The sequence below is a fragment of the Hemicordylus capensis genome, chromosome 5, assembly GCF_027244095.1.
Source record: "Hemicordylus capensis ecotype Gifberg chromosome 5, rHemCap1.1.pri, whole genome shotgun sequence".
NCBI lineage: Eukaryota > Metazoa > Chordata > Lepidosauria > Squamata > Cordylidae > Hemicordylus > Hemicordylus capensis.
This window is the reverse complement of record NC_069661.1, coordinates 65,108,866-65,136,064: the sequence shown is the minus strand read 5'-3', so window position 1 is coordinate 65,136,064 and position 27,199 is coordinate 65,108,866. Positions and strand designations below refer to the sequence as shown.

The window sequence follows — 27,199 nt, the reverse complement described above, 5'->3', positions numbered from 1 at the left end:
GGGTGATGCTGGATGCACACTTCCTGCAACGATGAGCAGTGGAACGGGCCAGAGAACAGTGTGTGCCCTGGAAGGCAGGTGAGGGGGAAGAGGGTCATCAGCACTGGACTGTGGCCCAGACTGTAAGGCAATGAGGTGGGGGAGAGGTGAGGCCAATGCGAGTGGGGTGGGGGGTGAGGTGGCATGTTGTGCCTCACCTCAAGCAGCAACAGGCATGGAGCATTCCTACAGATGTCTGTACACATGTACATATTTTTGTGTGAGTTACAGTACATGCATAAAAGTGAACTTGGCTAAAGGCCTCTTCAAATCTTCAGTACAGATGGGAATTGTGCTCTTGTGCATGCACTGAACATGTGTGAATAACTGTATGTATATGCGGATCTATATATGTGTACACTGCACACAGATTATGTGTTGAATATATACATGTGTTGAGGGTTGTGCAGAGGGCTTACCGTATTAATTCTTGTAATCTGGACACTATGTCTCTGTTAATGCAGCCCAAGATTGCATTTGTCTTTTTTAGCAGCAGCATCACACTGCGGTTTCAATTTGTGGGATTGATGGGGCCTATTGCTCTCCCCCTGCTCAATAAAGGCAGCTTTAAAAGGTGCCTTGTTGCTCAGTTAGCAGTAGTAGACAAATCTTGGCCAGCAGTAAAACAGCTTCAGGAAACAGGAAGTATAAAATGAGGCAAGGGATCTATTTACAGTTTCATAGGTATTTCTCTAAACTTATTTTCTGCATCCCCCTCCTTGTCCATTTCATTTTCTTCTCAATCTGGAGTAGAATTTCAGTAATCCAGCACCTGCTGCTACCCCATATATGGTTAAAAGAATGTTGCAATTGTGTTACAACAGTAACCCATTCTCATTCTTGAGAATCCTTATTTCCTCTCACTGCTAGCTAATGATGAGGCCGTTCACACGGTCAACATTAGGGTAGGAAAAGCCTCCTACCCTAGTTCAGGCACACTCTTGATTTTTGATGGAGTATTAAATAAAAACAAGGTCAAAGGTGGGGAACTTGATCATGAGTCAAGCTTCTGCTGGGTAGGACAATTTCCCTGCCTACCTCATTCAGAATATGTAGACAGGATCTGGGCAGGGTGTGCTCATCCTACTATATATATTCTAGTTTGTTTCTGATCTTTCTTACAAAAAAAGAATGTTCCTGTTCTATTTCTCAGTGATTCGTTACTTGTGACAATTGATCAGATCTGTGTTGTTAAGGCTGCTGAGACAAATATCTGGAGCATGTCCTAACCTGCTACATGGAAATACCTGGGGAGATGATACTTCCAAGACTGAGAAAAATCTGTCAGAAGAAAGCAGAAAATACTTAGTGGAGAAAATGAAGTAGAACAGAACATTTCATAAATGAGCGACAGAAAGCTAATGGCACCTATACAAACTTTAAAATGATTACACAGAGGCTGCAATCCTATGCATGCTTATACTTTCCCGAGAATACGCTCCACAAAACACAGTGGTACTTCGGAGTACAAATACATAGGATTGCTCTGTATAGAGCTGATGTTTTGTAAGGTGTGGAGGGAGCAAACTATAGCAATTGTTAAGCCTTAAATCGGAATTGGTTGCAGGTTTTTATAGCAACACAGATGTTTCAATATCGTCAGATGTCTGTATTATATTAGAAATGCAGGGTGGTGAAAATATACCTCTTGGGAGTGACTCTTAAGAGTACTGGCATTAGAAAGTAACATTAGATGAGGTTATGAGTCTTCAGTTAGAACCACTAAAATTTTGTTTTCACAAAAACAAAATAGATGGTAATGTCTAATAAATGTAACATCACAACTCATTAAAAGAACATCACAATCCAATATTTTATGCATAACATAGGTTCTAAATGCCTCACTGAGAGAGTGAGTGATCCCAGCTCCATTGAAGGAAGCTGTTATTCGACCACTCCTAAAGAAACTGGACCCAGAGGATGTAAATAACTATAGGCCTGTGGCAAATATTCCCTTCCTGGCCAAGGTGCTTGATCATGTAGTGACTGACCAGCTCAAGCCACTCTTGGGGGAAACAGATTATCTACTTCCATTTCAATCAGGCTTCAGGCCTGGCTTTGGAACAGAAACTGCTTTGGTCACCCTATGGGATAATCTTGCACACAGAGAGAGGCAGGGGGAGTGCAGCCCTGTTAATTCTCTTGGACCTCTCAGCAGCTTTCAGTACCGTTGACCATGGTGTCCTTTTGGATAAGCTGGTGAGTTGATGTGGGAGGCACTGCTTGGAGGTGGTTCTGCTCCTACCTCAAGGACCATTTCCAAAAATTGGTGCTGGTGGGGTTACTGCTCAACCCCTTGGCAGGTGTGCTTTGGGGTTCCGCAGGGTTCCATTCTATCCCCTATGCTGATTAACATCTACATGAAACTGCTGGGAGAGGTCATCTGGAGATTTGGCCTGAGGAATCATCAATATGTGGATGACACTCAGTTGTATCTCTCTTTTTCATCAGTGTCCTGAATCAGTGCCTGGATGCAGTAATGGAATGAATGAGGGTGGACAAGTTGAGATTCAATACAGACAAGACAGAAGTATTGTTGGTCAGTGGTTCCTCTGTCCGGGTGAATGATGTTCAGCCTGTTTTAGATGGGGTTGCACTCCCCTTAAAGGACCAGGTTCACGGTCTGAGGGTGCTCATTGATCCAGCATTGCCGCTAGAGGCTCAAGTGGGATCTGTGATTTGAAGCACCTTTTATTAGCTTTGGCTGATACATCAGCTATAACTGTACCTGGATAGGGATAGCTTGGCCACAGTTACTCATGCTCTGGTAACCACTTGCTTAGATTACTGCAATGTATTGTATGTTTGGCTGTCTTTGAAAACAGTCCAGAAACTGCAGCTGGTACAAAATAGGGCCGCAAGATTGTTAACTGGGACTAGACATTTTGAGCATGTTACAACAATGCTTCGGCAGCTGCACTGGCTCCCAGTCCATTTCTGGGCCCAATTAAAAGAGCTACTTTTAACCTTTAAAGCCCTCAATCCGTAATTTGAATTCTTTATTGGCATTTAGGAGAGCCCTAAAGACCTACCTGTTCAGCCTGGTCTTCCAGGGTTCTTAAATTGTTTTAAAGGGTTTTTAATGTATCTTTTATAAGATTTTGAATTGTTTTATTTTTTAGCTGCTTTATTGTATTTTAAAATTTTCATTCCCAATCATTGATTGATTTTAACTGTTTTATGATATTTGTGAACTGCCCTGAGCTATTATGTAGGTGCAGTCTAGAAATTGAACAAATAACAACAACAACAACAACAACAAGAAGAGCCTATATTCTGCGACGATATCTATAATAATAACAGCAAGAACAATGATAATAAAATTCAGCCATCCCAGGTCCTTGGGAAGGACTCAATGTCTGGATAAAACAAACCAGTCAATAAGACCTGTCTGACTGTGTAGACAATAAATAATAATAAATGGCTTGGGACTGGGTTACCTGAGAGAATGCTTTGCCCCATATGTCCCGACTTGGACCTTAAGATCTTCTTTGGAGGCCCTGCTCCAAGTGCTCCTGCCAAATGAGGTAAGGCAGGTGGCTACTAGGGAGAAGGCCTTTTTGGTGGTTGCCCCCTGTTTATGGAACAGCCTCCCCAGTGAGGTTCACCTAGCATCATCACTTGGTTCTTTTAGATGCCAGGCTAAGACCATTCTGTTCACTCAACCCCTTTAAATTTGATTTTTAAAATTGACTTTAAAAGTGTTTTAAAATTGCTTTGTACTATATTTTATATTTTTTAAATGTTGTGATTTTATGTGTGTCCTGTTTGTTTACTCGATGTTTTAATGCTGTGTTGTGAGCCTCCCAGAGAACCATTTATTATGGGACAACTAACAAATAAAGTTGTTGTTTTTAATACTATAACGTATTAATATGCTTGCTAGAAATACAAGTCATTTTAAGCAGAACTCATGCAGCACTTTCTGCTTCTTTTAACATGGTAACTCGTAACTAGGACCCCCTCCTATGTGCTGTGAATGTGGTTTGTATTGGACTGTACATGCAAAAATTATTAGAGGGAAACACACACACATGGACACAGATATGGGCACTCACAGATACATGGTGATTTCAGAAGTCTCCTTTCCTTCAGAAAGTAGGTTAAGAAAGGATAAACCGCCTAGACCCTTTGGAGTCAGGCGGTATATAAATTAAATAAATAAATAATAAACGAATAGGTGTGTGTGTGTAGTATTTACTATATATGTGTGGATAGATAGATGGATAGATAGTATTTTTGGCAGAGGAATACTTACCCACCTGAATTTTTTATTTTTTTTACTTGCTTGTTTTGAAGAGGAAGGGGACTTACCCTCAGTGGTAGCCTAAGACCTCAGTACACCTGAGGCAGAGTGCCAAATGCTGTCTCCTCTCCACATACACACACTTCTGCAGCCACCTCCTTTATGTTGATAGATAGTTGGTGCTGTGCATTCTCTCCTCCACCTCTTCCTTTTGTGTGTAGCTGGACTGGTTATGAAAAGGGGGAGCAAGCAGAGGAGGAAATGAGGAAAGAGTACTGGATATGTCTGTTAGAGGTTGTTGATTTTTACCCACAATAGGTAAAACAGCAGAGCACTAAGGAATGAGCACACACTCCAGTTATAGAGTAGGTAGCAGAGGATGGTTGCGATATTGCAGCTATCTAGAGAAAACACATAGAGATCTTTGTATGACTAAACACTAAATATGTATTGGTTAAATACACTTAGATAGGAAAGACCTATATCTAATCTAAAGGACTACATAATGGATAGGTAAGGAAAGAGTGAGAGATGTTCCCATCTGCTCTCTAGGAAGAAAGGAAGGATTGTGACTCAGCACAGGAAGTGCTGCAGAGTCAGTTCAGGGGTCATAGAGTAGGGACAGATAGAGAGACCCTGACTCACTGTCTCTACTCCCAATGCCCCTAGTGGGCATTAGGACAGTTGGTGCAAAAGGTCGATGCACTGGAAGTTCATCTCCAACAATGTCTACACACTCAGTGGAAGGCTGCTTAGACAGCAGGGAGCAGCAGAGGGAGGCAGATGAGGGGGGCAGGGGCCATCTTGCTGCTCCAGCAGCATCCCAACAATCCACCACTTGAGGCGGCTGCCTCCCCTTGCCTCATAGGAGGAGTGCTCTGCTTACCCTTGTTGTTGGTAGCATCGGTGTAGCCTATTTCTTGTTTTAGCTGCATCTCCGTGAGCAGCGGCAGCTTCAGCGGTGCTTGTAGCGTTGATAATATTCCCAGTGGCTCATACTGGTCACCATTTCCCCCCTTCTAGAATGTTCCATGAAATGACCCTAGGCCATCACAGAGGTTCATTTTCTGATGCATTTGAGAGCAGAGTGGGAATGGTGACCAACAGGAGCCCACTGCTGGCAACATTATCAACATGTCATACATTGCTGAAACTGCTGCTGCTTGCAGAGGTGTGACCAAAAAAAGTTTGAAAAAAGCCCCCACCAGTGCCACAAGCCACAACATAAATTTCAGGTTGCCAGTGGCAACCAGGCAAGTGCTTAAAGGCAAGACTGGTTTTAACCTTCTCCTTTAGAATTAACTTGCCTGTGAACATATTGCAGATCCCTCCATAGCAACTGTAGTAATTATCTAAGAGTTATTTTCTAATGGCCTTTTTTTTTCTTAAGAAGCTGATTGTATCTGTATTTGTTTCATAAGCAACTGAAAAAAGAGAGAGGAGTTTGCTTGCCTACCTATCTATGCAGAAGAACACATAATCAAAATTGTCCTGTGATACAGCCCTTGGATTTTACTCCTGCAGATTGAGAATTACAGCTTTGAATGTTTTTCCATATAAATAACTCACTTAACATGGACATCTAGCATATCAGGGAAAGGTTTTTAGTCTAGCTCCTCTCCTGATGTGCTAACTTTCCATCTTCTTTACAGATAGCACATGGTGTAACTTTCTCCTCATGTCCCTTTCACACAGGCTTGTAAAAATACATACATACATAAATATTTATTTCCTTCTGGGAGCTCAGACTGACATCCATGGAGCTGAATCATATTAGGATGAATGCTCCAGCAGAAAGACTAGCGCAGATGCAGCAGAATTGCTTTCCCCCACTTCTTAGTGACCCCATTTGACACAATGACATCACTGTCCAATAAAGATGGAGAGAGGTACTGGCGTAGGCATAGAGCTTGCAGACTCTGAGATCTTTAACCATAATATTGGCATGTCAAAGCCAACTGTTGCTTATTTTTATCTTTGCTCTCCATCCCTCCCTAGGAGTCTGGCAGCACAACTGGGGGAGTGAAACGGCTTAGACTGAAGTTATTTTGGGAGCAATTAATTTATAAAGTCTCTGAAGTATGTGCTGCTCTTGAAGGCAGAAACAAATATTTACATCTCGCCAACCATAACATCAAGCTTTCGGAATGCCTTCTGAATTTGATACTTGGGCAAGAATTATCTGCATTATATTAGTCAATATATGTGAACGTAAAAAAAAACCGATTTATTTTAAATGCATTTTCTTAGAGGCTTCCAGTTCCTACTTTTTGACATTTAGTTAACTTTCTTCCATGACTCCAGATCTTTCCTGAATAGTTAAAACTGATTCAGAAACCACTCATGTGGTTTCATATGTATAGTTGGAATTCTCTCTCTCAATGGCCTCCCTTCAGATGTAATGCTGAACCGCAGGTCCGATTGCTCCCCGTGCTCTCCTGTCTGCTCCTTCTCCCCCTGCTCTCCTGTCCACTTTTGGACGTGCAGGACAGCTGCCTCTCTTCAGTCAACGAGTCTGCAGAGAGGCAGGGGAGTTGGCTGTGCAGGCTTCCTTACTGACAGACGGACAGCCCACACAGCCAATCAGGCTGGAGTGCGGGAGGATCTTCTTCCCTCAACTCTGGTTCTGTGGGGGCAAAGCCAGCGTTCAGATATAATGCTGGCATTGGAGTTGGAGGCACCCAAACTCCACTCTGAACCAAGGGAAACCGCAGGTCACTTCTCACCTTTAACTCCGGTTTTACAAATTCGGATGGGTGTCCAAAGGAAAACATAAGGTCCCTTCTCCTCCAGTTTCTTGTTACGTCTGAATTCGGTGAACATGTGTTTCGTTGGACTCATTTGAAAGAGACTATTCCATCCATTTTTCTTGCCATTTTCTCAGATACAACTATACTGCTTCCATCTGGAGTTTTGCAGTTTACTTTGCATTTCTGTTACACATCATTTATGTGTAACTTTAGAAGACTTATTTTTTCACCCAAGCTTTTTAACTGGGCTGTGGTTTTGAATTGTTTTAAGGTTTTTGTTTTTAATATGTGTTGTGTTGTTGTTGTAAACTGCCCAGAGATGTAAGTTTTGGGTGGTATACAAATTAGAGAAATAAATAAATAAAATCTTTGTGGATACTATTATAGACTCAAATGGAAAGCATAATTTATTTTATAATCAGAAGCCATGAAACACCAAGGCTCTGTTTCTGCTGCCAGTACCAGACAGCCAAGTGGTCAAAGATGCCAATTGGGGACTTCATAAGAAGATAAAAGAAAAGCAGTATTTTATTTATTTATCTATCATATTTTGATACCACCTGATATATGGATCTCTAGGTGGTGTATAAAGTTTAAAAAACACAGCAAATGTAAAACCTTATTTAAGGATTTAAAATTCACAAAATAAATAAAACAATCTCCAAAGATAAAAACACATTAAATAGTTTTTAAATTTCAGTTTAAAACCTGAGAAAAGAGGTATGTCTCAAGGGTCTTCCAAAAAGCAAATGGAGAAGGAGATGCTCTTATTTCAACAGGGAGCATATTCCAGAGCCCCGGGGCAGCCACAGAGAAGGCCCGGTCCTGGGTCGCCTGGCGGCAACCATAACTGGACCTCTCCAGAAGATCGTAATAGGCAACAGGGTTGATGCCAAAGAATTAAAGCTGTATACATTAAATTGATGTTCAGATTCAGCTTTCAAATACAAGTGATAAGTTTGTTCACTTATATTTGGCAGGCTCTACAGTTCCAATGGCTGATGAAGAATCTTCAGGAAGTGCCGCGTCTACAGTTGGAGGCACACCGGCGCCCTCTACTGTACTTTTGACCAATAGTGACCAAGTTATGACCACTGCCACTGTACTAACAGACAATGAGATTTCTGCCACCACAAAAATAAATGGCACGAGTGAAATGGAAGCGGAAGATCTAAATCTTGTTTTGCTATATGGAGTCCCTGCAGGGCTGCTTGTCCTGTTGATTCTGTTGGTCTTTGTCATTGTCAGATGTCACAAGCAGAAGAAATCCAAACCAGGTAAATGGTAGAGTTCCTTGGAACCATTTTAGAATATATGAGGGAGAGCAGGCTCAACCTTGCAAAGGAAATGTAAGAATGGTAGTTTATCCAGAAGGATCTAAACAGATGAGTCCAACTCTTGCTATACAGGTTAACACTTCTTTTTACTTTAAACCAGTTGTATTCAATTTGCTTCATGTTTTCTCTAATCCACAGGTTTGTATTATAGCTCCAAACTAATATCCTCTCTCACAGATCCTTTAGAATGGTTTTGTTTCACCTAAGCACCACCTTGTTCTTCTTCAGCACACATCTACAGCACATATTTATGCCACGGACACCAACCACCTTTTTCATCCAAGGTCTGTTGATGAAGGAAATGGCTGATTGAAATGTCAGGTTACTAGATCTCAATTAGAATAATTGCCACTTTTTTCTGCCTTGCTATCTCGCTGCTGACAAAGACTTGTATATCCAAGTTGATACCACCTGATGTTGTTCGTGGAACCCCTAGCCATCTGGCAACTTATCCTCTCCACTTTTTCAGAGTGTTACTTCTTCTATGGGATATCACCCTTGACCTTCTTTCTCAATTTTCCTGGACAGAGATCCAGCATCTGGTCCCACTAAGCTATCAGCAAAATTAAATAAGGACCTTCCTTTGTACTCTTTACTCTCTCTGATAAGCATGAAATCTAAGCATGTCTTAGATTGGCAAGAAGCACATTTTGAGCAGATTTAGGATGCTTATAAAATTAAAGTTTATGTACTACATGAATAGCTCAAAAATCAGAAGTTGTAGTTAGAAACAATTTCTAATTGTATAGAACTGAGCAAAGATCAATTTAAAAGTAATACATTATGTCGGTAATTGCATCCTTTCTCCCTAACTTGCTCCCTAAGAAGAAAATGACAGCTAGCATGATTACCTTGAGTTACAAAAGTCTTTCTTCTTCTTTAGGTCATGAATTGGATCTTGGGGTTCCCCATGAGGCAAACCTTCCTCCTCTCCTTCCAGACCAAGCTTCCAGTAAGCTGGCCTTTCTTGGGTGTCTGTCTGTCTGTCTGTCTGTCCTAACAATGAACGTACCTTACCTTTTTACCTCTCTTCTGATTCCATCTACACAGGAAGCTTCCCTAAACTGAGTCGGATCATTGGTCCATCTAGCTTAGTATTGTCTACACCACAGCTGCTCAACTTTGGCTCTCCTGCAGATGTTGGCCTACAGCACCCACAATCCCTGTCTATTGACCACTGTGGCTGGGGATTATGGGACTTGCAGGTCTGGTCTATACTGACTAGCAATGGCTCTCCAAGGTTACAGATTGCAGACTTTCCAAGCCCTATCTGGAGATGGAGGTGTAGTGGATTGTGGGTAGTGGAAATTTTCCTTTCCTGACTCAGGCCAGGTTAATGATTAATCTCCCTGACCAGTCTAAACCAGTTCTGCAGCACGAAGGAAGGCTCTAGTGCTGAGTCATCCTTTTCATGTGCTCTGAGAAGCAGACTGATTAGGTTTAAAAGTTCTTTAACTTTACAAACCCAGAAAAGCTAAGAAAATGGTTTTGGTAAACCCAGAGGTTCTGGTAGATTAATATCGCTCCCACCAAGCATTCTAAGACTTTCAGAGATCAGGACCTTTGGATTGAGTGCTTTAGTCCAAGGTCCCTCTGTAACTGGGAATTGGGCAAATACAAAAATCTGCTCCCCTTTGCTAATAGCCAAGAATAAAACCAACTGTTCTCCTAGGTGTCTGCCTCCATGTGGAGTTAATTGTTAATTTGGCCAAGATCTCTTTGAGACATGTTTGCACCAGTGGGCTTGTTTCCCCCTCCCTGATCCTGCTGGGTTAATAATCCAACCCTTAGAGGCTTGGAAAAGTAAAGAATAGAGAAAAAGAAACTTTTTATTAAATTTACTACAGACTAGTTCCGTCTAAAGCTTTTAGATTTTTAGATACACTTAAACATGGTTTAACTTGGTTAAAGGAATGCTTCAATACACTTGCTGGCTCTAAGGCGGCACACTTTATAATCTGTTACTCAGTTGCAAAGAATAGATATTTAGAACAATGCGAAGCACACACACAAAAGCAAAATAAATCCCTGATGCACAGTCTGACTAAACAAACTGTTCCCTATGCTGAAATTCCTGAAGCCAAAAGCCCCGGCTTCTTGTCCTTGAACTCACCCAACTCCTGATGAGAATCAAGCCCCTGCAATTCTATCTTCCAAGAATCTGTAGTCCTCCTGTGCAGCAAACTCAATTGCCACATGTCTTCCGCACTCCTCCAGCACAGACTTATTTTCTTCTTCCCAGAATTCCCACCTACAGCTCTCATGCCCCACCCACCTGGTGGACTGATTGGTTGATCCCTGGAGGTCACCAGCCTGTTAATCAAGACAGGGGTTCACTTCCTATTAACCCTATAGAAGGAAGGAAGGAAGGCTGGTCACTACAGTAGGGATTGAACTTGGGACCTTCTTCATGCAAAGCAGATGTTCTACCATTGAGCTACCAGCCTTACTCCCTTTAAGGCTCCGGTGTTGGTCATGAACTTGGTTCTTTCTCCATTGCATCCATGACACTCCATTGCATTTGAGAGTGCATTGGGTGGATCAGTTTTGGCTGGCACTGCTCAGCCCTTCAAGTACCATACATGAGATCTGCCTTTCTTCTTTCCAACATATCGAACTCAACACAATCTGTACCTGGAGTTAACTCATGGAGCAAAAGCACCCTGCATATATTCATGTTCGTGCCCCTATTCCAGCTCTTCTGGGGAAAGTACAGCAGCAAGTTTAAAAACAGCAAGTTTTAAAAGGTAAGGTAAGACTTCCTGGAATTACAAAAAAACTGGAGATGTCCCATCTTATAGCTCATGTGTCTAGGCACAGACATCCTCATTGCTCTGTTGAGATGATGATACCTAAGCAAAACTTACCTGAGAGGCTGACTAGGCTAACATCTTAGCATAAACAAAGTGACAAACATAAATTTACCAGTAACAAGCAAAATGTTATTAAATTACCTGTGGGCTGAAATGCTTTTCACCACATTTTCAACCTGGAAGGACTGATGATTCAGCATGATATGCCCTCAGTTTCTTAGCAGCCCCAAAATTAGGGAGAAGGAAAGCCAGTTCACATGATCAAAAATTGGGTAGATCAAGCATCCCACCCAAATTTGGGAGCTGTATGCACTCCCAGTTTTTGATCATGTGAGCAAACAACTAGGTAGGAGGAGGGAGGAAGTGATTGTGTGTGAGAGGAGCTAGGTAGGACAGTGCTGTCCTATCCTGCTCTCGTACCCAGCATTTTGATAAGGTAGGAGGAAAAGCCGTCCTCCCCAGCTCCTCTCTCACATACGATCACTCCCCCAGAGGAGAACTGGAAGATATTCCCCTTAGGGGATGATGGAGCCGCTCTGGGAAGAGCATCTAGGTTCCAAGTTCCTTCCCTGGGATCTCCAAGATAGGGCTGAGAGAGATTCCTGTCTGCAACCTTGGAGAAGCTGCTGCCAGTCTGTGTAGACAATACTGGGTGTGATGGACCTATTGTCTGACTCAGTATATGGCAGCTTCCTATGTTCTTATGTTCCCCGCTCCTCCTACCTAGTTGTTTGCTCCCTCATTATCAAAAATTGGGAGTATGCACAGGTCCTGAAGCTGGGTAGGGCAAATTTTCTACCCTGTTTTTGATCATGTGAACTGCTATTCTCTGTGATAGGTAGGAGGACAAGACGTTAAAGCCCACTAGGAGTAAGAGCTACTCCCTTCCTACAACTGAGTTCTGTAATCTTCCTTGAGTCTACAGCGCCTGAAAGATTGCATGCTGAGCAGTGCTGTAGAAGCCAGGCAAGTTTCTGAATTCCACACCCACTATGGCCACTTACAAACCATTGTTTGGCTAAACATTATGCCAGCATGTAAAGAAATCCCACTTAACCTGGCCTGACTGTGCTTCTTAGTACTCACTGCTTATCTCTTCTGTCCAGGACAGCTAGAATGGGATCCTCTAGCTTTTCAGCTCTCTCTTAAGCGTGTTTGAGCATAGATAATTACTCTGACCGTTTTTTGTTCTTTGTCCTTCTATTTTCCTAAGTTACTATTGAATATCTGCAGAACTGCAGTAAAAAAAAAAAACTGGGGGGAAAGACATTCTCAAAAATTCATTTTATTTATCACAGTTTTACAAAGGTTCTCCAGGGCAACTTGGTGGCTGCCAATGCCATTAGTGCTTGCTAATTTCAATAATGTTACAGAAGAATCATGTGATTGCAAGGTCTGTAATCTACTAGGAGAAGAATGCAATCCAGGAAACCACATGTTTCTTTTGAAAATGATTCTGTCATATGATGCAATAGAAAGTGAGTGCAGGCAGAGCCTTTAGAAAGTACCCAGTGAAATATAAAGGACAACTAGACACACAGATTCAAATATTAGAAATCTACAGGCAACTGTTCAGTTTTCTGATGGCTAGTATGAGGCTTTTGCCTGTTGCATGGGTGGCCATCCTGAGGCTCCCCAGATGCTGTTGGACTATGGATCCCATAATCCCTAGTTGTAATCAGGAGTTGTAGTCCAGCAATGGCTGAAGAACCTCAGGTCGGCCATCTCCCTTCATCCATATTGTCTGACTGCCTGTGGGTATATTTTCAGGATTCCAAGGAAAATCTGGGATCCTGAAGCCACAGCTCCTCAGCATTCCCTAAAACACAGGTGTGTGCTGGACTCCATATAAGACTGCAGCATCCACTAGACTGTATCTGAAGTTATATGCAAACTTAAGTGGAAGTAAATCCCAGAATACAGTGGAACTTCCTTTCAAGTACAGAAGCATGGGATTGTGCTGGTAGTAAGCTTGAAATGATTGGGGAATGGGCCTTTTTAGTCGCAGCACCACAATTGTGGAAAACCCTCTTTGAGGAGGGCATTTTGCCCCATTACTGCTTGCCTCTACCATGTAAAAACATGACTCTTCCATAGAGCATTGAGCAGGAGGCCTACAGGATAATAAATAGTTTATATCCTAGGGACATAGGGACATAGGAAACTGCCATATACTGAGTCAGACCACTGGTCTATCTAACTCAGTATTGTCTTCACAGACTGGCAGTGGCTTCTCCAAGGTTACAGGCAGGAATCTCTCTCAGCCCTATCTTGGAGAAGCCAGGGAGGGAACTTGAAACCTTCTGCTCTTCCCAGAGCGGCTTCATCCCCTGAGGGAATATCTTGCAGTGCTCACACATCAAGTCTCCCATTCAGATGCAACCAGGGCAGACCCTGCTTAGCTATGGGGACAAGTCATGCTTGCTACCACAAGACCAACTCTCCTCTCCCTGATTTTACCTTGTCATTCTGTTGTTTGGCCACTCTGCATATTTTGATTGGCTTCAATGCTTTTGCTGAAATTTTTAAGCTATCTTGGAGGACTCCCCCCCTCCCCCGAAAGACGGGATATAAATATTTCTATACAGTAATGAAATAAACCATACACTTGCAGTACAGCCTGGAGACCAGAAATGCCCTTATATTCTAACAGCATTTGAGACTTTGTGTAGAAAATATGGGGGGGGGGACTTATTTGAAATCACAAATGTTTCCCTTGGAAAAAGAAGGCTGTTCTCATGAGCAGCCTAACCCAGGGTAGGGCAGCCTAGCCTGGGTTAGCCTGCTCATGTGCACTGCAGATCGTGTGCAGTGTGGGATCCACATGGATTCTGATGCTGCCCACCACCTGAAACAGCTTTTTACCCCAGCCTTTTACTGAGGTTAAGGGTGTGGGAGAGGTTAAAGCACAGACACAGAGACAGGCACCTAGAGTGCCCATCACACAGCAGTATTCCTCAATGTACCGTGTTTGTCGCATGGGGTATCGTAGGATACACATATGTGGGATACGCATCATCCCGGCCTCCAGAGTTCCTCAAATCTGCACTCCCACCACCATTTGAAGGATTGTTTGGGAGGAAGGTACGTTTGGTGCAACCTTTCCCCTGCCCACCCACTCTCCCCATTTCCCGGTCGTGTGCATAGCCTTTTTATGTACTAAATCTCTACATAACAACCCCTTCCTTTCCTACTCTATAAGATATAAAATACACATTTCCTCTCTGTTTTTCTGAAGACAGTTGCCTTCTTTAATACCACATCCTAACCTCCAATGGATGTGGTTTTCTGTCTTTATCCCATCTGGTGGCTCCTCCACCTGCGTCTCCCCTGGCAATTATTCTCAACTTGGTTTATTTGTCTTTGTTGCTCTGTGATTTCAAATGCTTTTCAATCCTCTCCAGGTTGTCTGTGTGTGTATTTTGCCCCTTATCTGTAATCTCTTACTATCCCTGTTCATAAACAGGTGCACTGCATATGTGCAGCATTAGACTGTCGAAGTATACAATCTTTAGAGCAATTGCTGACTTCTCATTATGTTGTTTTCACGGTTGGAACCTGTTCACCTCAAGGAATTCATTGCTTTCACCACTAAACTATGTCCTGAATATTAATGCACCTAAGCTGTAGTCAGTGTTTTAAATTTACCTTGGCTGTTAATTTCTATTTGGACTCAGGCTCCTTTTTCTTTCAGTTCACTGTCTCTGCAGCTTCTTGTTCATATGTCTAATTTTATATTGTCTTATCCTTGTGCATAATAATCATTCACAGCCTGGAATGTAATCATTGTCCAACAAACATGGTTCAGGTTTCCTCATACTATGGAGTCTAGGCAATTGTTCAAAACCAATGGACCCAATCCAGATGAGCACAGACAAAAGTAGCCATATAAGGAAGAGTTCCACAGGGCTTTTGAGTCTGTTTTCTTCATCCCTTGCCAATGTGAACAGATGGGCAGAGCAAAGAGACACTGCAAGGAATGGGGGTGGCATGAACAACCCATATCCCCATTTAGCCCCCTCTCTGCACCACAGAAGCTATTAATGCTCTGTGCGTGAGTAACTTATGTTGCTCATGCAGGGAGGGCTGGACGAGGACGTGGGAAGCATGTATGGGCCTCTCATCCTCTGAAATGTCTTCTCCTCATGTCTGTGCCAGTGTCAGTGCCCATGAACTTGTATTGGTGGGAGGATGGGGATAGCAGGCATGGGGAGCTCCTACTCCTGTGGGCTGCGACCATGTTCATTTGGATCAGATTCATTGTCTGTATTGCTTGGTAATAACTTTATGTAGAGATTTTCTGGAGAGGACAGAGATAACCAGGTGTTTGAAATCTCTGGTGCTTGAGCTGGAAGAAGGAGCCTTACCCAGTTCTGCAGGCACCTTTTGTTATGGCACTGCAAGGCTTCAATTATGGCCCTCGGAAGAGTCCTTCAAATCAGAGGACATTGTCAGGCCCATCCTTGGGTCTTGGCAGGGGTGATTGGGGTTCTTCTGGTTCATCCAATGTGGGGGTTCCGAATGGCATGGGCTCACTAGGTGCCTGAGTTGGTGGTGCCTCCCATTCCAACTCCTCTTTCAGACTCTCTGCCTCATCTCCTACTAGTGGGGCTAGAGGGTAGGGTATGAGGTCATGACAGGAACAAAGGATTCACAAAGGAAGGAACACAGGAATTGGCATTCCATTCCTATGGGCGAGTATAACACACCAAAGCAGTTCTGAATTATAGAAATACCATAGAACTACCCAGACATCCCATGTGTCCAATGAATGTCATCAGGGTGAGCATTTTTATTGTTATATAAGATACTGTCCACCCTCCACTATAACTTCCATGAAGATATTCACACTCACGTTCAAAACTGAGCGAAGGAAGACCAGTCTGGCTTTGCATGTATGTGTGTATCGCTGGGATCGGGCCTGATCCCAGCAGAGCTGCAGTGGTGGCGGCAAAACCACCTACGGAGCCACAATCCAAAATGAGGTTAGAAGAGCGAGTTCTCTCCTAACTGCGTTTTTGCTGATTGTCTACCAACCCCAGCTGGGGCGGGCAGACTTCAGGACTCCCGGCTGGCTTTGGGGAGGGGAGAAGGGATCCCCATAATGCACTGCACACTTGCACAGTGCATTATGGGAACTCCAGGGGTGGGGCAATGTGGGGTGATGCGTCCAGCACCCTGACCCTCGTAGCTACCAGCAGTAGCTGGTAATTGTCTGGGTGGGTGATCTGCCTGCCCAAAGGAAAGGGCAGATTGTCTGCAGGGAGCTAAGTGTGTAAAGGCTTCCTCCCCGCTAGCTTTCTCACTGTGCGTGGGAAAGGGCACCATATTTTCAAAATCTAGTAAACAAGGATTTGTTTACTAAAGTGTCTGTCAGTGTTGACCAAGCTTCAAGTTGGGTCTCAGTTGGGATCCAATTCCAGCAAAGGCAGACAAGGGTCAAGGAGCCACAAGCAGAAGACATGGCTGCAGAGGCACTGATGGCCAGGCGCAAGGCACGGCAATGCTGCGGCTCAGTGGGATCAGTTCAGGCTGAGGAATGAAGCCTGGAACAATTGTTACATAGGGTCAGCCAGGCCCCTATTGGATTACCTGGGCCGATGAGCAATGATAAAATCTCTGGTCGTTACGTGAGTGGCACTGCACCAAAGCAGTGATCAGACTGATAACTCCTTTCCCCTGGGAACTGCCATGATGGTGCAGGGCAGGGCCGGCCTAGGGCAGTGGTCAAAGTGGCACTGGCCAAGGGCACAAAGCTTTAGGGGCACTATGCCCCCCCAGCTGTTTTTAGCATGCAACCGGCCGCGCATTCTCACTCCGTGCTGCAACGGCGGCTGCGATGCCTTTTCCTGGACCTGCCCCCACTGCTGCCTTTTCCCTGTCGTTGCTGCGTTGGCTCTTGCTGCAGCCAGAGCAGAAAAATTGGTACTCTCATGAAAGAAGAGAACCAGTTCTCCCACTCTGCCCATGGCAAGAGCAAGACCCCCTACTGAAAATGGCGACAGACGTCTGTGCACCTTGATAATTGGCATCAGGATGCATGCACCACACATCGCGATTTCCAATAGGCTCTTTCTGTGGGAGGGGGGATGCCAGAGCAAAATTGGCCAAGGGCGCCACAACCCCTTGAGCCGGCACTGGTGCAGGAAGTAAAGTGCCTTTGCCCCATTGCCAGAATCCCTGGTTCAGTACCTTACAATCTCATAACTGAGCCTGATAAGTACAGTTGGCAGCTTTTTGCAGGTAAACTCAAGGACTGGATAGAAATTCAGGCAGCAAAAATGGTAAATATAGAAAATAGGTTCCATATCATATTCAGTAGCCCAGAAAACACTAGCAGAAGAGGATCATTTGAGACCTGCCCTTCCAAGTCCAAAATGAGTAGGGTAGATTCCACATCCTCCATTCTATGCTCACACTGACTGATTAAACTCTGCTTGTAAAGTCTATGTCTCAATTTAGAACTTATCTTAACTTTTTAAATTACGTTTTATTTTATTTCAGATGAACTTGGAAGTGAAAACTGTAAAAGGTAAGAGATCTATAGAGATTCTTTCTTGGTCTCTCATATTTGATACATTTGTGTTAACTTGATGAACCATTCAAGTGACTAAGACATAGAAGTTGCATCATAGAGAAAAAGGTGGCCTACATTCAGAGTGTTGCACTAATATAATGTTGTGCTAAGCACAAGTATGTAGCACAATGATACTGCACAAAGAGAGGAATGGCTGTTCATGTGCTAGTTTATGTCTAGCTTGTGCTAGTGGGAGATAGACAGATTGCAGAATGCCTTGCACAACCTTGTATATGTCCTGGAGAAAGTCATTCAGTAGTGACTGTGCAACTGTGGAGCACTGCAACTTTGCACAGCTCCACAAACAGCTTCAGAAACTTTTTTTAAAATTGTGCACAGATTCTCTTGCTGGGTTAGCACAACACTACTTTGGATATCAGTCAATGTATAGTATACTTCTGTTGGTCACCCTGAAGAAATTCCTAGACCATTGCTCAGCCTGGAGTAACAATAAATAATAAATAAACTTTATGGATTAGCTGCCCCATAACAAATTGTTCTCTGGACTGGAATGAAGGTTGACTGCAAGCAGTCAGCAGTCAATGGGGGAAGAGCAGGAGAGTGTTGTGGCAAGTGGTATTGCAGATGTTTCCAGGTGAGGGAGGACGAGGACAACAGGACTAGGGAGGGAATGGGCAGGATGAGCTAGAGATGACTTGTCTCCCAATGAATCAGGAGATTGTAGAAGTACTGTACATAAGAACATAAGAACAGCCATGCTGGATTGAGCCCAAGGCCCATCTAGTCCAGCATCCTGTTTCACACAGTCGCCACCAGATGCCACTGGAAGCCTACAGCAGGAGTTGAGAGCATACCCTCTCTACTGCTGTTACTCCCCTGCAACTGGTACTCAGAGGCATCCTGCCTTTGAGGCTGGAGGTGTCCTCTACCGCTGTAGATGAACAGTGGTAACGTTCACTTGTTCAGGTGTGGAAACGGTGGGGTTTCTGGGGTACCTTACAACTGATCTTAAGGACTGGCAAAGTGGCCCCATAGCACAGTGAAATCTTGCACTGTAAATGAGCTGTAGCCTGTAGTGTGGGGCTTCCCTCTATATTTAGGGGCTTGGCAGAGATTTAAACCTAGCTAACCTTGACATAGGATGCCACTTTGGTTACTAGCAGAAGTTTGTACCACAAGGCTAAGTCTAGAGATTGAGTTGGGCTGCCCCCGTGTTCGTGAACAATGCACTCATGTTGCATCTCTTTAAAAGAAAGACTTGGCTTGAATCCAATAGATTGCAACATAGAGTGCATTTGAAAATTTGTATTCAGTCAAAACATGGAGCAAAGAAGTGCTTCTTTTCTGCCTGTATTGCATTCGCAAGCTCACATCTGGCAGAGTTGTTCAGGGTTGTGAGAGGGCTAGTATGTGCCCGTTCTCCCTTGAATCAGAATTTGGAACCGTCAATTACCCACTGCAACATGAATAATGAGTTCTTTGTGGAAAAAATCTCTCATTTTCAGGCTGACTTAGACTCAGTCTCCACAGTTACTGCCGTGTCTGATGTGGAGGTGTCCAGCGACTCCTATTGTGGTTAGGTTGGATCAGTTCCAGTTTGTGACTCCTGAGGATGCGGATAAGCTGCATGGAATGGTGCGGTCTACCAACTATTCTCTTGACCCTTGCCCAACATGGCTTATACTATCTAGTAGGGGGGTTGTTGTAGAAGGCCTGGTAGAGATTATAAATACTTCTCTGAGGGAGGGCAGAATGCCTTCTTGCCTTAAGGAGGCAATTATTAGACCACTTCTAGAATCCTACATTGGATCTCTCAGAGTTGAGTAACTACAGGCCTTTCCAACCTTCTGTGACTTGGAGAGGTAATTGGGAGGGTGATGGCCTCCCAGCTCCAGACAGTCTTGGAGGAAATCGATTATCTAGACCCATTTCAGACTGGCTCTTCAGCAAGCTATGGAGTGGAGACTGCCTTGGTCGGCCTGCTGGATGATCTCCAATTAGGAATTGACAGAGGGAGAATTATTCTGTTGGTCCTTTTAGACCTTTCAGCGGCTTTCAATACTATCTATCTATCTATCTATCTATCTATCTATCTATCTATCTATCTATCTGTCTATCTATCATATTTTTATACAGCCTGATATGTGAATCTCTAGGCAGGGTACAAATCCCAATATTAAAACCACAGGTTAAGATACATAAAACACGATAAAAACAACATAAAACAAATTATTAAAATTCTAATTAAAAGCTTGCGAGAATAGGAATGTGTTGAGGGTCTTCCTGAAAACAGAGAAGGAGATGCTCTTAGTTCAGCAGGGAACATATTCCAAAGCCCTGGGGCAGCCACAGAGAAAAGCCCGGTCCTGAGCTGCCACTAGACAAGTTGGTGGCAACCACAAATTGTCCTCTCCAGAAGATTGCAAAAGGCGGGTGGGTGCATAACAAAGGAGGCGCCCTCTTAAATAGCCTGGACCCAAGCCATTAAGGTCTTTATAGGTAATAACCAGCACTTCGTATTTCACCCGGAAACATATCAGCAACCAGTGCAGTTCTTTCAAAACTGGTATTATATGGTCCCTTCGTGTTGTCCCAGAGACCATTCTGGCTGCCACATTCTGTACCAATTGTAATTTCCGGAATACATACAAAGGCAGCCCTACGTAGAGTGCATTACAGTAGTCAAGTCTGGAGGTTACCAGCATATGTATCACTGTTTTGAGGTCATTCACCTCTAGAAATGGATGTAGCTGATGAATCAGCCAAAGCTGATAAAAAGCACTCCTGGCCACCGCCTCAACCTGAGAAACCAGGGAAAGCTTTGGGTCCAGGAGTACTCCCAGGCTATGTACCTGATCTTTCAGGGGGCGTGTAATCCCACCTGGAACAGGCAGATCTAAGCCATCTCTCAGGTCCTGACCCCACACAGTCAGTACTTCCGTCTTATTTGGATTCAGCTTCAGTTTGTTATCCCTCATCCAGCCCATTACCGCCTTCATGCAGGCATTTAGGGAAGATATGCCATTTCCTGATGAGGTTGACATGGAAAAGTAAATCTGGGTGTCATCAGCATATTGATAACACCCAGCACCAAACCTCCTGATGATCTCTCCCAGTGGTTTCATGTAGATGTTAAAGAGCATTGGAGACAGTATGGAGCCTTGTGGAACTCCATACTTCAGTTTTCACTTTGCAGAGCAACAATCTCCAAGCAACACCATCTGGAATCTACCAGAGAGGTAGGAGCGTAACCACTGTAAAACAGTGCCACCCAATCACAACCCCCTCAGGCGATCCGGAAGGATACTATGGTTGATGGTATCGAAAGCCATGGAGAGATCCAAGAGGATCAGCAGAGTCACACTCCCTTTGTCAATAGCAAATTGGAGATCATGCATCAGGCTGACCAAGGCAACCCCATAGCCCACACGAAAGCCAGTTTGAAATGGGTCTAGATAATCTGCATCATCCCAAACCACCTGGAGCTGAGAGGCCACCACCCGCTCAATCACCTTGCCCAACCATGGATGGTTGGAAACAGGTCTGTAATTAGCCAACTTCGAGGGATCCAGTGCAGGTTTCCGCAAAAGTGGTTTAATAAGAGCCTCCTTAAGACAAGGAGGCATCCTGCCCTCCCTCAGAGAAGCATTTATAATATTTACCAGACCATCTCTGATAATACAATTATCAGATGAGATAAGCCAAGTTGGGCAAAGATCAAGAGAACAGGTTGTAGGGCACACAGTCTGAAGCAGTTTGTCCACTTCCTCAGGAGTCACAAACTGAAAATGATCCAATCTAATCCCATAAGAGGAGTTGCTGGGCACCTCCACTATAGACTCTGCAGTAACCGTGGAATCCAGCTCGGCCCGAATACAAGAATAGTTAAAAATGTCACAGTGATTAACTGATGGTTCCAAGTTTAAATTCAAGGGGGAGGGGGTACATACTAGCCCCCTCACAACCCTAGACAATTCAGCTGGACGTGAGTTTGTGGGAGCAGTGCAGGCAGAAAAGAACTGCTTCTTTGCCACCCGCACTGCCAGAGCATCGATCTTTAAATGTGCTCTGTGCTGTACCTGATCAGACTTGCACCAAGGCTTCCTCCACCATTGACCATAGTATCCTTTTGGAGCATCTAAGGTGGTTGGGAGTGGGAGGCACTGCTTTGTGGTGGTTCCACTCCTACCTCTCAGTCAGGTGCCAGATGGTGTTCTTGGAGACTGTTGTTCTTCAAAACCTGAACATTTGTATTGTGTCCCTCAGGGTTCCATATTGTCTCTGATGTTGTTTAATATCTACATAAAATCGCTGGTTGAGATCATCAGGAGATTTGGTGCAAGGTGTTATTAGTATGCCGATGACACCCAAATCTATTTCTAAATGTCAACATCATCAGGAGAAGGCATAACCTCCCTAAATGCCTGCCTGGAGGTGGTGATGGGCTGGATGAGGGATAACAAACTGGGACTGAATCCAGATAAGACGGAAGTACTTATTGTGCAGGGTTGGAATTCAAGAGATGGGTTTGACCTTCTTGTTTTGGAGTCACACTCCATGGAGTCACACTCCCTGGAAGGAACAAGAATGCAGTCTGGGGGTGCTTCTGGATCCAAGCCTCTTCCTGGTGTCTCAAGTTGAGGTGGTACCAGAAGTGCCTTCTATCAGCTTCAGTTGATATGCCAGCTGTATCAATTTCTTGAGATAAACGACCTCTGAAGAGTGGTACATATGCTGGTAATCTCCAGACTGGACTACTGCGATGCACTCTATGTGGGGCTGCTTTTATATGTTGTCTGGAAACTACAGTTGGTCTAGAATGTGGTGGCTAGGTTGGTCATCTCAAAGAGACCATATTACTCCCATTTTGAAAGAGCTATACTGGCTGCCGATAAATTTCTGGGCAAAATACAAGATACTGGTTATAACCTATAAAGCCCTAAACAGCTTGGGCCCTGGATATTTAAGAGAATGTCTTATTCACCATGAGCCCCACCACCCATTGAAGTAATCAGGAGAAGTCCATCAGCAGTTGCCACCAGCTCGTCTGGTGGCTACTCGGGGATGGGCCTTCTCTGCTGCTGCCCTGAAACTTTGGAATGCGCTCCCTGCTGAAATAAGAGCCTCCTCATCTTTGAAAACTTTTAAAGGGTCTTTCAAGATGCATCTGTTCACTCAAGCTTTTAATTAAATGCTGTTTTAATAGTTTTAATGTTATAAATTTTAAATTGTTGTAATGTTTTAACTTTTTCTGTTATTTGTATTATTGTGCTGTAAACCACCCAGAGATGCAAGTTTTGAGTGATATAAAAATAAAATAAAATAAAGTAAGCTCAGTAATAGCTAGACTTTGGTTGTATCTAACACAGGGGTGATTTAAAAATGGTATTGAAAATGTAAGCTTGAATAAAACATGTTTTTGTTTTCTTAATTTCTATATCTTAAGTCCTATTTTTGAAGAAGACACTCCTTCTGTAATGGAAATAGAGATGGAAGAGCTTGATAAATGGATGAACAGCTTGAAACGAAATGGTATGTTTGTATCTCATTTGACTCCCAATCCTTTTTCTTTTCTAATGAGGCCATCTATGTTCCACCCACCCACCTACCTTTGTCTTGGCTGTGTTCTGAAACATGTTTTAGTCATTCTGAAATACTAAAATAGTAGCAGAAGCAAATGTCACAGAAAAAAATAGTCCTTATAAGTTGTGGGGGAAGCTTATTTTTAAACAAGAGTTTATCAGAAAAGATGTTCTTTGGTTATGATGTAGTTTTTCTTTAAAATGCAAATATTTGTGGTATTTCAAGTGTACAGAGTGACTCCTTTGCGATTGTTGTGTCTTTTAGCATTAAGGTGGGGCTGTTTTTGGTATGAATGTGTGGCATACTGTGCTTTTCACCACAGTTGACTCATAGTCTGTCATGCTGTTATGCAGTACTGTCACCAGCAACATCTTACAGGCTGGTTGCTATGATCACATCATTCACTTCCTGCAGTCTTTAGACTGGCTACCTACCCTGCATTACCTGGCATGCAGTCTCCGTTTCCCTGCTCAGCAGATGGCTAGTTGTGATTATTGTCCAATCTGGAAGAGAACTGCACACATCCAATTATTCTTATAGCTATGTCCAGCCCCTTATTCCAATCTGTTTGCTTGTCTCCATCACGTTATATTACATGCAGACTCTTGGACATAGGGAATGCAATATTGATCTGTTTGTCTAAGAGAGTAATGTTTGGAGAAAAGAATACATTAAAAACCAGTCAGAAAGGAGTTAAAATATGTGTAGGAACCAAGAGGTCCAAGTCATGGGAATTACTCTAAAGCCAGAAGTCCAGAAGAAAGAATATTGAACTTAGAGCTGGGAGACTCCTGCCTTAAGAATTGCTCGCTGGCTGGTCTTAGGCCAGGCATTTTCTCCTGACTTGAGTTTCCTAATAGTGGACAACTGTATACAGGGCCCTGGTAAGGATGGCTGAATTAGTGAGATAAGCATTATTTATCATCATCATCATCACTGGATAACGTGATGCACTGTGGCATGGAACTGCTGCGTACTGCCTTAGGGCTCTTGTAGACTGGTTAGGCAGCTACAACAATGCAGAGAACAAGCAGTTGTACAATCAGCTCTGTCACAGTTTATTTATTTATTTATTTATTTATTTAACATATTTTTATACCGCCCAAATCTTACATCTCTGGGCAGTTTACAACCAGATAAAAACAAAGGTAAAACATTGGTTAAAAACAAAACCAAGATATTTAAAACACACCAATTAAAAAAAAAAATTGCATCGCATCATGGGAGTAACCATATTAGCACTCAGGGCAGAGCCACCATTGGGCGAATGGGTTCAAAGTACCCAGGCCACCACCAATCAGGGGCTGCACACGCAGCCGCAGACACACACCCCGCATCTGACGTCAGACGCGGGGATGTTGTTTTGGTCCCAAACAGGGCTGTGCGGCCCCATTTGGAGCCAAAATTGGCCCACGCTGCATTGGCAGCGTGGATGGAGTAACTCTCCCTGCCTTAAAGGCAGGGAGAGCCACTCCCGGTCTTGCCAGTGCAGCAGGTCTGATCGATCTCTCTTCCAAACGGGGCTGCGTGGCCCCATTTAGGAGAGAGATAGGCCCGTGCTGCATTGGTAGTGTGGCCGGAACGGCTCTCCCTGCCTTTGACCTATAAGGCAGGGAGAGTCGCTCATTCACACGCTGCCCAATGCAGCGCGGGCCGATCTCTCTCCTAAATGGGGCCACACAAGAAGGAGACCACGTCCCCCCGCATCTTACGCCAGACGCGGGGGCGTGGCTAGCCGAGCCCCTGCGTCTGATGTCAGTTGTGGGGGTAAGGCCAGGGGGCCATGGCAGCGGCCGCACATGGGCCGCTGCCAGCCTCCCTACGCTCCTGATAGCACTGATTGCAATTCCTTGATCTCTGTAGTGTCGTGGTTGCTTTATGAGTCCACAGCAGCCCTGACACAGCGCACAGTGGTGTCATACCACTGCACATCATGTCAGCCATTGCTGCCGTTATTATTCATCCATCCATTCATTCAACATTTTAGTAAGAAGGTTCTCAAAGCAGTTTACATAGCAAAGAAAAGGGGAAATCGTTCTCTATCACAAAGAGGTTCACAATCTAAAAAGAAATACAAGGGTGACACCAGCAACTAGGGGCAGTTGCTTTTTAGAGCTAAATAGGGGCAGTTGCTTTTCCCCGCTATGTGTAAGAGAGGCACCACTTTTAAATCTGCCTTACCCAGTTAGCAATTTGTAAATATCTTGTACACTTATAACCTGGTTCCAAGTGTTAGAACAAGGCAAGCCATATTGGGGGTGTTGGGTGGGACTGCACATAATGATGCTGGTAGTAGATATCATTATACACTTTCGTACTTCCACATCAGAAAGCTGCCATCTGCCTTGTGCTTGGTTCTTTGGAGCTGTAGTGCAGGAGTTCCCAACTTTAGATCCCCAGATGTTGGACTATAACTCACACGATCCCCAGCCACAATGGCCAAAGATTGGGAAACATTTTTGCTGTAGATGGTTTTCATGGCTCAGACTTCGGACTCAGAAGAGTCAGAGCAGGAACAGGAGGATTCGCCTGCTAGTGAGGGCTCAGAGGCACAGCAACAGGATTTGGCAGGGAGACCAGACTCTGGAGCTGAGGATTCACAACAGCTGCCAGACATGATTTCTGATGGGGAGGAGCCTGGGATTTCACCTGTCTTGAGAAGGTGTCTCAAGAGGCAAGCTCGGTGGGAGTCAGGCAGGCGCAGGAGATCACAAGAGAGGAAACCGAAGTGCTGACTCAGGGAAGCCTGATTGGCTGCTGGTTCTCTTGAGCCATATATATTTAGCAGTCTCTCAATTGCTCAGATGCTGTTTGCAACTTTTGCTGGCCACAGACAGTGTGCTATTTGAATTCCAAGCTTTTTTGAGTTCCAGTTTGTCTTGTTTATGCTTTCCTGCTTTGTTCCGTTAATTCCCTGTTCTGGTGTCCCAAACAGTGCTTCACACTGATCGTGTGAAGCGACTCCTGGTCTAGCTAATCTGCAGAGGTTGATGGCTTTTGTCACATACAACAGCATCTAGTGCTAACCTCTGCCTTCATTGTTGTGTCCTGTGTTGCAATAGGCCCACTTGCATAGGGAAAGCAGTGGATTGGGATGTTAGAGTGCTATCAGATAAGAACCATGGTTCTGTTATTTACATCAACAGAGTGGCTTGCTTGGTACTTGAATTGATAGAATACTATAAGTCTGAATTTCTTTCCCTAAAATTTTGATTTTGTTTCTTGGCCGTTCACATCTCTAGGAACAACCCTATCTTCTAACCTCCTCTATTGGGAAAGGGCCTCTAGTGCAAAGTCCTATGAAACACACTTGTACTATGTTTTGGAACCTGGAAAAGTCTCAAGGTTATCAGACTGCAGGCATTCCTTTATTGTGGATCAAAGCAGTTTGGAAAATCACGAAGCTAGTATTCATAATATATACAATGAATATGTACATATCACTTTAAAAAAAAAAGTTCCCAAAGCCATTTACATAGACATAAAATAAATAAATAAAAATGGCTCCCTGTCTCCAAAGGGCTCACAATCTAAAAAAGAAACATAAGATAGACACTGCCAACAGCCACTGGAGGGATGTTGTGCTGGGGATGGATAGGGCCAGTTGCTCTCCCCCCTGCTAAATAAAGAGAATCATCATTTTTAGAAAGTGCCTCTTTGCCGAGTTAGCAGGGGACATATAGGAGGAGGAACTAAAAACATGAGCTCGGATTTTATGTCTTCTACAGCTCATCTGATTTTGCACCATCTGGTGCTGCCTGGCAGCACACTCCTAGAAGGAGGCTCCTTCCTCGGTTAGCTATAGGGCCCCAAGCCAGTGACAGCAGGAACACCAGAGAATGGGGAGAGGATTTAACACCACATCTCCCTAGCACTTGTTAGCTACCAAACGA

The 27,199-nt window shown here is 43.9% G+C and overlaps 1 protein-coding gene across 1 annotated transcript in view; it reads left to right on the top strand.

Moving 5' to 3' along the window:
* The window catches only part of TMEM154 (transmembrane protein 154), a 34,841-nt gene that overhangs the window by 5,786 nt on the left and 1,856 nt on the right, over window positions 1-27,199 (top strand). Inside the window, exons 2-3 of the mRNA XM_053256766.1 lie at window positions 17,690-17,717; window positions 23,170-23,255. Coding sequence (XP_053112741.1) covers window positions 23,201-23,255 — 55 coding nt within the window. The 5' untranslated portion in view covers window positions 17,690-17,717; window positions 23,170-23,200. The remainder of the gene's footprint in view (window positions 1-17,689; window positions 17,718-23,169; window positions 23,256-27,199) is intronic.